This window comes from Ceratosolen solmsi, unplaced genomic scaffold (assembly GCF_000503995.2).
Source record: "Ceratosolen solmsi marchali unplaced genomic scaffold, CerSol_1.0 scaffold7, whole genome shotgun sequence".
Taxonomy (NCBI): domain Eukaryota; kingdom Metazoa; phylum Arthropoda; class Insecta; order Hymenoptera; family Agaonidae; genus Ceratosolen; species Ceratosolen solmsi.
The window spans coordinates 195,522-205,704 of NW_011948413.1; the positions used below are offsets into that span (position 1 = coordinate 195,522).

The 10,183-nt window shown below is 36.9% G+C and overlaps 2 protein-coding genes across 2 annotated transcripts; one reads left to right on the forward strand and one right to left on the reverse strand.

The window, feature by feature from the left end:
* Nucleotides 1-10: 10 nt before the first annotated feature.
* Nucleotides 11-2,825, forward strand: LOC105366928 (coiled-coil domain-containing protein lobo homolog). The gene is made up of 2 exons (XM_011505536.1): nucleotides 11-434; nucleotides 2,558-2,825. The coding sequence occupies exons 1-2, from the start codon at nucleotides 105-107 to the stop codon at nucleotides 2,744-2,746; spliced, it is 519 nt and encodes a 172-aa protein (XP_011503838.1). The 5' UTR covers nucleotides 11-104; the 3' UTR covers nucleotides 2,747-2,825.
* A 2,476-nt stretch (nucleotides 2,826-5,301) lies between these two features.
* dan (protein distal antenna) lies at nucleotides 5,302-8,172 on the reverse strand. The gene has a single exon (XM_011505547.1). The coding sequence runs from the start codon at nucleotides 7,801-7,803 to the stop codon at nucleotides 6,220-6,222; it is 1,584 nt and encodes a 527-aa protein (XP_011503849.1). The 5' UTR covers nucleotides 7,804-8,172; the 3' UTR covers nucleotides 5,302-6,219.
* Nucleotides 8,173-10,183: the final 2,011 nt, after the last annotated feature.

The following is a 10,183-nucleotide window of genomic DNA, read 5'->3' on the forward strand; positions in this document are numbered from 1 at the left end:
GACCGCTTTGCGGTGTCATGGAGATAGTGACTGTTTATTTGACAGCGTCGACCGATGATACCTCGATCTGGTTGAAATAACGCCTAATAAAGAGCACCGTGAGTATGTCATATTCTGAAAAAAGGAGCGCCGTGTCGTTGGTCTCGTCGGCTGAGTCCTGTAGCTTGATAGGGATCGAACGAATGGATGATGAACTCGGAACCAGGAACGACTTGGAGCGTATAAGACAAAAACTTGGTATTGTCTGGCTCAACTGGCCCTCGATTGAGTTTCATGACGATTACCTCAACCAAGTGCCTTTGGACTACTCCAGACTCAGCGATGCAGAAAAGGTCCTTCACTGGCATGTTGAGAACTTCCGCAAGCAATACCATGCCCTTTATCCACTGCGAAAGCCTCTCCTACTAATTTGCGCTAACGAATGCAGCATCCAGGTACATCTGGTTCCGTAATCGCAATTTTGTAATTAAAATTTATCAACATTATTCATCCACACTTTAAATTTTGCTTTGTGAGTTTGAATTTTCGAGAATTTGGCGAAATTTTAAATTTTTGTGTAGCTGCAATCGAGATATCAATAAGTAATAATGCATCGAAAAAGTAATAGCAAGTCTGGTTGACAAATGTAAACTTTTATACTTTTACTATTCCTAAGTCTTTAAGGTAATCTGATCTTATTGATTTATAATAACGGGATTCGTATTTTTATTTCGTCGATATATAATATTAAATTAATGTAATATTTTGTCACGTACACATAATGTAAACATAACATAAAATTAATGTATAAGTAAAAATATTATTGATCCAATGATTCATTTGAAAGCATTACAATTTAATAGATGGATAAAATTAAGATATAAAGATGTATTGGGACTGACACAAGTAAAAAAAGCAAATTTATTCGATATCGTATTTTTTTATTCTCGGTGTATTTATCGATAAATACTTTCGACTTTCACATCGTACAAATGCGCTCTTTATATATAAAAGAATCGGAACATAAATAAAGTTATTATCGACGTAATTACCATTAAAATCTGCGTGTTCAATTTGCTATCAAATCATGCGAAGGTAACAATTATAGGAATGCCATTCAAAAAAGGTTTACACTCATTTATATTTTTAATTCCTTTTTCTTTCACAAACTCTTTCACATCTTTAATCATTTTCACCCGTGATATTTATTATTCCTTTAAATTCTTTCTTTAATAGTTCGTTCGGTGTGAAGAAGAATGCGTAGAAGGGATTTGTCGTAAAAGTTGAGGACCAAGATAGAGACGTTGATAATTGTATACATTCACTTTAACCGAATTTTTTATATTATTTCTATTCATTTTTATTTTGTTTTGTTTTACAATTAAAAAATAACAAAATGTGTATTTCTTTCGCGGGATTCTGTCACACATCTTTCTTTTTCTTTATGAATCTGAATAATAAAAATAAACTTCGCTATACATTTAAATTCATACATGGCATTTGCTTGTTGCACAATCAATATTCAGAGACGCAACTCTACAATAGTACAGAGAGTTTGCTGAACTGTTACCCTCGTTTGTTTTACAGTCTTATATACAAAAAGAAAATTATTATTGAAGAAAAATTTATGAGGAAAAGAAGAAACACTTTGGTTTTTCATCTCGTTCGTTAACGCCTCCTTTCCTACTCTTTCATCTTTTTTGTTAAATTTTGTTTTAATGTGCAAGTGAAGTGGCGTGTAAAAGTATCACCTCAAAGATTTTTGATGCTCTTAATAATTGATTGAAACATCCAACGAGATCATTATTTATCCATTGGCTATTTTTGCACCTCTTACATGTGTCCACTTTTCGCTTTAACTTTATTCAACTATTCATACTTCTCTGACAAAAAACGAATACATATAATTTTTATTCGGACGCATTCTTTTATTTTTGTTCATTACTTCTTTTAATATTGTATATACAAGTTACATAAATTTTTTTAAGATCTCAACAATTTACAACTCACGCGATTTGATCTTTAATCATTAATTAAGTAGCGAGTGCCGAAGAATTATATTTTTCTTCCTTAATAACCACTATTATTTGAACTAAAAGATGCCGATGCAAATTTACATCCGTTCAAAAAAATGTTGTATGTTGTATACAGAAATATCTACAAAGTATCCGTTGATTGTGGCGAGTGACTGTCGAAGAGGTGATCAACAAGTATAGAACATATTTATTGAATCCCTATTTATAATTTTCTTTATACTTTTTGTTTACAAACTTTGATTTAATTTTGCATTTGTGCCGTTTATTTGATCACTCCAGAAGTAAATGGAAAGACGAGGAATACGACGTAAACAGAAAACGATAATACAAAGAATAATAAAAAAATCATAATATTATTAATAATAATATTTAATAATGATTAATACAAAAATAACAATAATAATAATAATAATAATGATTAATTATTATGTGGAAGATGATGATGGAATAAAACGGAAAGAAAAAAAAATGTATGTACAAAAGTGGAAAAAAATGAAAATTGACTGGCTAATTTTGTTTATCGGTTGCCGCAATCGCCACAGAGGTTTGTATCCTCAGCGATAAGATGTTCAGTGCTCCCGTACGCAGAACTGAGTACATGGCAAGGCTGCGCGACATTCATCCGGGATTTCTTGAGCTACGAGCCCCTCGCCGATCCATTGCTCATGGTGAGTGATCATTCTTATTCATACCCCTCCTTATCTCTTTATCGATGCTCTCACAACTACTAGAATTGAGCTACATTTTCCAGTACACCGTCATTGAGGGGGCACGAACTATCAAAAAAAAATCACATTGATCTGATTATTTCTGATTATATAGTAGTCGTATTCATGTATTGAGAAAAAAACCGAGCGCGTTCGCATTAAGTGCCTGATGACATACAGAAAGGGCAACTTGTAATTACCGATGCATGTCCTCCCATTAAATGATTACCATTGATTGCCTTAATTCATCATTATCTTTATCTTATTTTTACACGCACGTACGCACACATATATTTCCTTTGTAAACATACGCATATATTTACATTTATCCACACACACACGCGCGCGCACGCACACACGCACACACCCACACCCACACACGTGTGCGTACGAAAAATACCGCCAACGTTGGACAAAAAGTATAGATAAAACCGGTTTATTAATGAATGTAAGCAGATGGAAGAAGACAAGAACGATAAAGTTTCGGCAAACGACTAACCTGCGATCAAAACCAATTTGCGAGTCAATTGTTTGGATGCAGTTATCAAGAATATCGTGTGATGACTGCCAATCCAAGATACCTTTAATGCTACGTTTCTGTTATGTTTCGTATATTAAAAACTAAGCATGTGATAATTTCACAACAGGTGGACGAAGGATGGATGATGAACGATAAGCGAATTACAATTAACTAGAAACTTATGGAACGATGTGTGTGTGTGCGTGTGTGAGAGACAAAATGCTCGTGAACGCGTTCACGAGTGTATAATATGCAATTATGACTTAGAATGTTCTAATGGCGTTAGTGTTCATTAATGCGCATTCACGAGATGATAAAATTTTTTTAGTTCTCATTGATTTCGATGACTAAGAACTATTCGCGATTTTATAGGAATGTTTAATTTTACTTTATTTCGTTTTCTGTTATTTTTACAGATTTCATTAATCTCAACCAGTTTTATTTTGTTTGTGTAGTAAGAGCCATGAATCAAATTTAAAAGTAACTCTTTATGTGCTTGATCGTAAAACAGCCAGCAAATTAAATCAAATTCTATTACACTGATACAAATTAAAATGTGAATTTTTTAAATAAAAATAATTCAGTAATTATTATTCAAATTTATTTTAACAATTAAAACTTTAAACGCATGCATGTATGCACATATACATACCCATACGTACAGTTTTTAAATAAATTTATCGTTCAATATATTAAAACATTTATCCACACTTTCAATAAAAAATTATTTTTCGTTCTTTATTTTAAAAATTTATATCCATTTTTAACCAAATTATAGAAGAAGCAAAGGTAAAAGAATTTTAAAAAAGTTAATAATATTTTAATGCTGCAACATGCACATTAAAGCAGAGCGCACAAAAAGCTCATAAAATGCTTTTAAACAGTATAATAAAACAATGAAATTTATACAGTGTAGTAAGCAACATGACGATTGCAAGTATCTATATCTGTATATAATGTATATTAACATTGTCTTACCCATTTATTCAAATATTTATATTCTTTTCGTTGGCGATAACTTCGAACACAGGCTCTGGTGGTAGAATCGCGTTTCAAACGAAGTAGCCAATACTGGAATTCTAAAGTCCACCGTTTTATTTCAACCAAACACGTTTAATAATGATAATGCTAAAAACGGAGTTTAAAATACGATATTTTAATAATGACAATATCTATTATAAGTCTGTACTAATGATGTTTTTCGAATGTAGTTTATTCCGATTAATAATATTGATATCTACTGATGATCGTATCTGCAATTCACGGATGCAGTACCTTTGAAAAAATGATGAAATTTATTTTGCTTAATCACAAAACATAAGACTTAGATTTATTTGAGGTATTTAATAAAATTACACTTCGACATAGTATTAGTAGAACATACTAGTAAAGTCAGTTTTTGTAAAATCTATTCTTTAGACTTCCTAAAAAACAATTTCTACGAGCATCGATTTACAAACGTCGCTATAAATAAAGGATCAAAATACAACAGAATAATATTGAAACATAAATTAGCGTTTAATTTATTTAGCAATGGTGTTGCAATGTTGCAAATGGTGGAGCAATGTAGCAATGGAATTAAGATGTTTGGAATAACAGCTGATTAAGACTAATTTGTTGGACAGTTAATTATACACGATTGCGTTTGCACGAGAGTTTAAATGGTAGCTTAAGGGTTTAAAATTATAACACCTATCAGCTTAGAATTGCTTTTAAATTCAAATAGTAAGTTTAGCAGCAACTCTAATAAAACATCAGACTGTCATTAAATTATTAAATTTATTCTCTGTATTACCTACATTATTTCAACAAGTATTTCAATTCGTTTGAATTATTTCAGATAGAATAACGGTTTTCCAAAATAATGAAAAGGTGGCTAAAATAGAAATGAGTAAGCTTCTCAGTAGACGGGCTTTAGAATGCAAACGAAAACAAAACTGGGTAAGAAATGCGGGGGAGGAGAAATGGAGACTTAAATCTCGAATAGCCTTCCTCAAGGTCGACCATATATTTCTCCCGCCACGAGTGAATGCGCACGCGCTTGTATTTCTTCTCTCTCTTCACCTACTCACTCCCTCCTTCAACTAGCCCTTTCTTTCTCATCCTTCCTTTCTTTATACGAATTTCCTAGAGCGAGTAGTTTTTATTTTTACTTTTCTTATTTTTCTTTCCATTTAAACACTTTTTAAACTATTTGTTCATTCCCTTTTTTAATGATTTATTACTCTCTTATTATTTGCCGGCTTTGTGCTTCTCCATTTATTTATTTGTCTATATTATCTCCCGATGCATATGCAGTAACGATAAATCTCTACAGCGATGACTTAAGACTTAATGAAACGCTTAACCATTACATCTATTTACGAATTTTGGTATAATCTTTTATGTACAGTACGCCCAGGGAGACGAGATGGCAGAACACTTAGGGAAGCAATGACAAGAGTAAGAACCGCGACCCACATATTTTTTTATGCATAGTCTATATTTTTCTCGATCGCTTTCGCCATATTTTTCTCCCAATCTCGCCTTACCTCTTCTTCGCATTTGTTACATTCAACTTCTCATACACATGCACTTGCTCTCATTCCCTTGCATCTATTGTGTGTTGGGGAGGTAAATTCACATGACCATTTTTATCGGCGTATAACAAGACGCGAATTTACACATAAGCGCGCGCGCATGTCAAATACACACGTGCAAGTGACGTTACGAGACTTGCAATAGATTGGATACAAAGCTTAGGCGTACGAGAAATTCGAAAAGAATTGGCGCGAAAAAGCATCGACAGAGTCGAAAAAAATTTCGCGTAGTGAGCCATCAGCCAAAGGAGTAAGGGGGTATGCTTGTCGAAGATGATCGAGGGAAGCGAGGTCCTATTGATCGGCCACTCCATTCTCCACTCCAACACCGAGTAATCACAGCACCGAGGCAGTCGCGTGCACGTGTGTGTGTGTTTGCGCGCACAATCCTCAGCCATCTACTTCCTGCTCTGCTTCAAGCTGGAAGTCTTCTTCCTACAGGTTTTGAGGTTATCCAACAGGTATTTGAACTGAAGAATCTGGAGTCGCGTCACCGAAGGCTCGCTACACTTATCTAGCCATTTGAAAAACTTCTCTCCATGCTCGATAGCTTCTTCGGTGGTGCCGACGGAGGCGAGATCCGTCGCCCGGGCTCCAAGCTCCCCTTCCTCTAGATCATCTCCAAGAGTGCCGTTTCCATTGCTACTGCTTACGTTTAAACTTCTCTTTGCACTTTCGTCATTTTTGTTGTTGTTGCTACTATTGTTGTTATTGCAAAGAACGTTGTCCAACAATGCCTTAGCCTTGCTCGGTGATTTGTTTGACAATTGCTGTTGTTGCTGCTGCTGGTGCTGGGTAACAGTTGAAGCCGTAAGCGAAGAAGCAACTACAGGGAAGCTACATTGTTTGTACCACTGCCAAAACCAGGAACCATCTACACCACTTGCTGCGGGGTTGTACGGTGAAGCAGAAGCCGCAGCGGCAGCTGCTTGTTGTCCTAGAAGCTGTTGTTGCTGAGCGAGCCAAAGCCAAAGGGCTTCGTCAGCCTTACGTGAGCTGCTACTGCTGCCACCGCCATTACCGGCACTCAGACCGTTGTCCTTACGTGAGCTCCTTGAGTGTGATTGGTGGGACTGATGAACTTGATGATGATGATGGTGTTGTTGAAGGGGTTGCTGGTGAGATTGGTGATGGTGAAGTCCGAGAACACCGTTGTGGTGTTCACTAGTCTTACGTGGGGAAGCGGGTACTGGCGTCAATGGTGCTTCCGCCGCCGGGGGTAGACTTTTACGGGAGCCGGATTTGCTAACAGAATCGAGTTGCGTCGTTGGTGCGATTGCCGAGCCGTGAGTTGAAGATGAGGCTGCAATGGGGAGACCGCGTTTTGAGTGTTGATGAGCTCCATGACTACCATTGCTACTCTTTGTGTATTGAAGTCCATTCTCAACAAGACCGACAGCTTGAGCCCCACTACCACTTCCTAAATGCCCCGAACTCAAGCTTAGTAGGTTCTTGGTGAGGCTGGCTGCGCTCTGGGCACTGGATAGGAGTCCAAGTTGCTGCAGCAAGATCGAACTATTTTCTGAACGAACGCCACTCGCAACGATGCTGTTTATAATGCTGCTTACATAATCCATCTTAGGTTGTTTCGGTTCCAGTTTGGCTGAGTCTACGACATCCACATTCTCAGTGACCCCGAGGGCATCGAGCTTAAGCTTTTTGGCGCTACTCGGTCCAACCACTGCCTCATCCTCGCTCGAAAGATTTGAGGCACCGGCCATGCTCGCGAGGGTGTTATTAGCTCCGGAAGACGAAGCCGGCGAATGAGCTTCACTATCTGGTGTGGAAGAATTCCTTGCCATACCGCGGATCTTGTGCTCACTCTTACACCAGCCACGAAGCGTAGATTCGGGTACGCCGATATCTCGGGCAACAGAGGCCTTGCTTTCGCCTTCGTGGACTCTTTGTATAGCTTCCATCTTCTCCGAGGCCGAGAGGGCACGTAAAGGGCGTTTGCCCGGGCGCGCCGACTCGCCCCGCATACTAGCGAGCAGATGCTCCTGAGCCTCCTCGCGGAGCCGCTCCTCTAGGCTAGCGACGCCGCCGAGGCCTCCCGCGGCGCTTTCCAGTGCCAGCGCCGTTTTGGACCGGTGGTGGTGGCTCGTCCAGGCACGCCCGATTATCCCTTTGGCAATTGGTGCCCGCCGTGCAGGCAACAGAGTTAACGCGCTCGCAGTCGTCGCGATTGCACTCGCGCAAGCGCGCACTGTTTATATTAACTGGATTGTTACGCTATGCTGCTTGAACAACCAACCGACACCTATCGCTATTTATACTTCTGTTATCGAGAACTACTAACTGTACCGCTCGTGCTTAATAATGCTCTTCCTGACCAAGCGGTTCCTATTCCGCCGAAAGTCGAAACCGTTCTGGCGCTCGGCAAAAGCCTTCCCGAAGGTGTTGGTGGGGCAACCGATGGATGCTGGGTGATAGAGCGGGGGGCGGTTCTGGGAGTGCTGTAAGTGCTGCCACCGCACGGACGTTATGAGATTCGTACGCGTCGCTGGAGTGGCACATGCGCTCGAACCCGACCGAGAGGGAGAGTAATAAAGAACTTTTTTATGAATGAAACAACTCGACCCCCACTGTACGATCACTTCTGGCCTCGCGCGCTTTATCCACTTTGTGCGCGTGTCACCTTAACGCAGTTTTCTCGGCCACGAGTGTAAACTTGTTCTGATCGCTGTCTTAAAATGAACACGGCCTGGAACCACGGAAAATGGTGCTTGTTAGATTAATATTCCTGTACTTTTACAGCATAAATGCTGTCTCTTCGTCTTACAATGGTGCCGTTATCGTTAGATTCCTTTTATTTTAATTTCGAGAGATGTGCGTAAATATGTACGTGAGATAAGCCATAAATTGATTTGTCCTTCACACCATACAGGTAGATTCTTGCGTTATTATAATAGGTTTCCTTTTCTTTCTCCCTTTCTCTTTTTCACATGATAATTACTTGTAACTTTAATTCAGTTGTTATATCGCTTGTATCACGCAATTGGCTGAATTTTCTACAAAAAGCAGAGTCACAATATATTCACGACGAATTGTAACTCTGAACTGTGGCAGTGGACGCCGGCTTTTCGCAGACTCGCGACGCCGCCACTGCCACCGCTACCACCGCCACCGCGTCCTCCCCCCCCGCAGCTGCTTATTTTTTCACCCTTCCCCCCTCTATTTTTATTTACTGTGTGCGTTCATTTTGGAAACTAGTGACTCTTTTCGAGTGAACAAGTCTCACGTTGCTTCTACCTACCATAACTACAGTCATAATGAAGATAGACATCTTTTGATATTGTTTTTCGTCAGATGTAAGCGATCCTTGCATTTAAAATACTCCTGTGTAAAAATCATTAGTCAATTATTTACTTGGTTGACACCAAGGAAATTTAAATTAACTAGAATCTGTTCATACACCTCAACATATTTCAAATTTTTAATTTTCCACGAAAAATAACTTGCTTTTATGAAATCGATAGTCCGTTCAATCTTTCTTTCTTATATAATTTTTAAGTGTACAAATATATATTTGTTTATTTTTAAAAAATAATTTGTCATTTAAAGTGTTGATACTGTCATTTATTATTACTATAGTTACATTTGAATCCAAATTTTATATGCAATTTGTACAATATTGACAAACAATATTGAATAATAAAAAAGTAGATTGCTATCAAAATACTTATTGCATTGGAGCCATATTTATTCAAGAACCGGAACTTTTCACCTCACCCAGTGACCTATATGTATCGTAAAATTCCTCAAGAAACTTAAAAATTTTAAAATGTTTTTGGGGTGTACGTTTTTATTTTTATGATACTTTTTAAATATATATATACTGATAGTATTTAATGTATTTTAATATCTATACTATGTGCCTACAATGTCTTTGTTAATTAAACTTTAGATTGCCTTATTTTTGAATAATTACACATTTTGTTTAATTATTTTCTCAATTAACTTTATAATATACAAAATACTTTTTACAGAATATGTCATAATTATAATACAATCATTTTCATAAAACCATACCCTTCATTAAATAATAATTGGTTATAAGACTAAAAAGTAATTCACTAAAAATCTTATTCAAATATTTATGTATAATTAGAAAATGTTTACAAATTCATAAAATAACAGTATAATAATTAGCAAAACATTAAATAATATTTATACAAAATTTTTATATGAAAAAAAAACAATTAGAAAATTATTCAAATTATAATTTATTTAAATTAAATAATTTGGAATGTTTGGTATTGTTAGAAGGTAAATAATATATTTTATACAACTGAAGCAAATAATTCAAATTCTATTGTCAATATTCTGAAATTTAGTAAATACCATAGTCTATATAAAAAT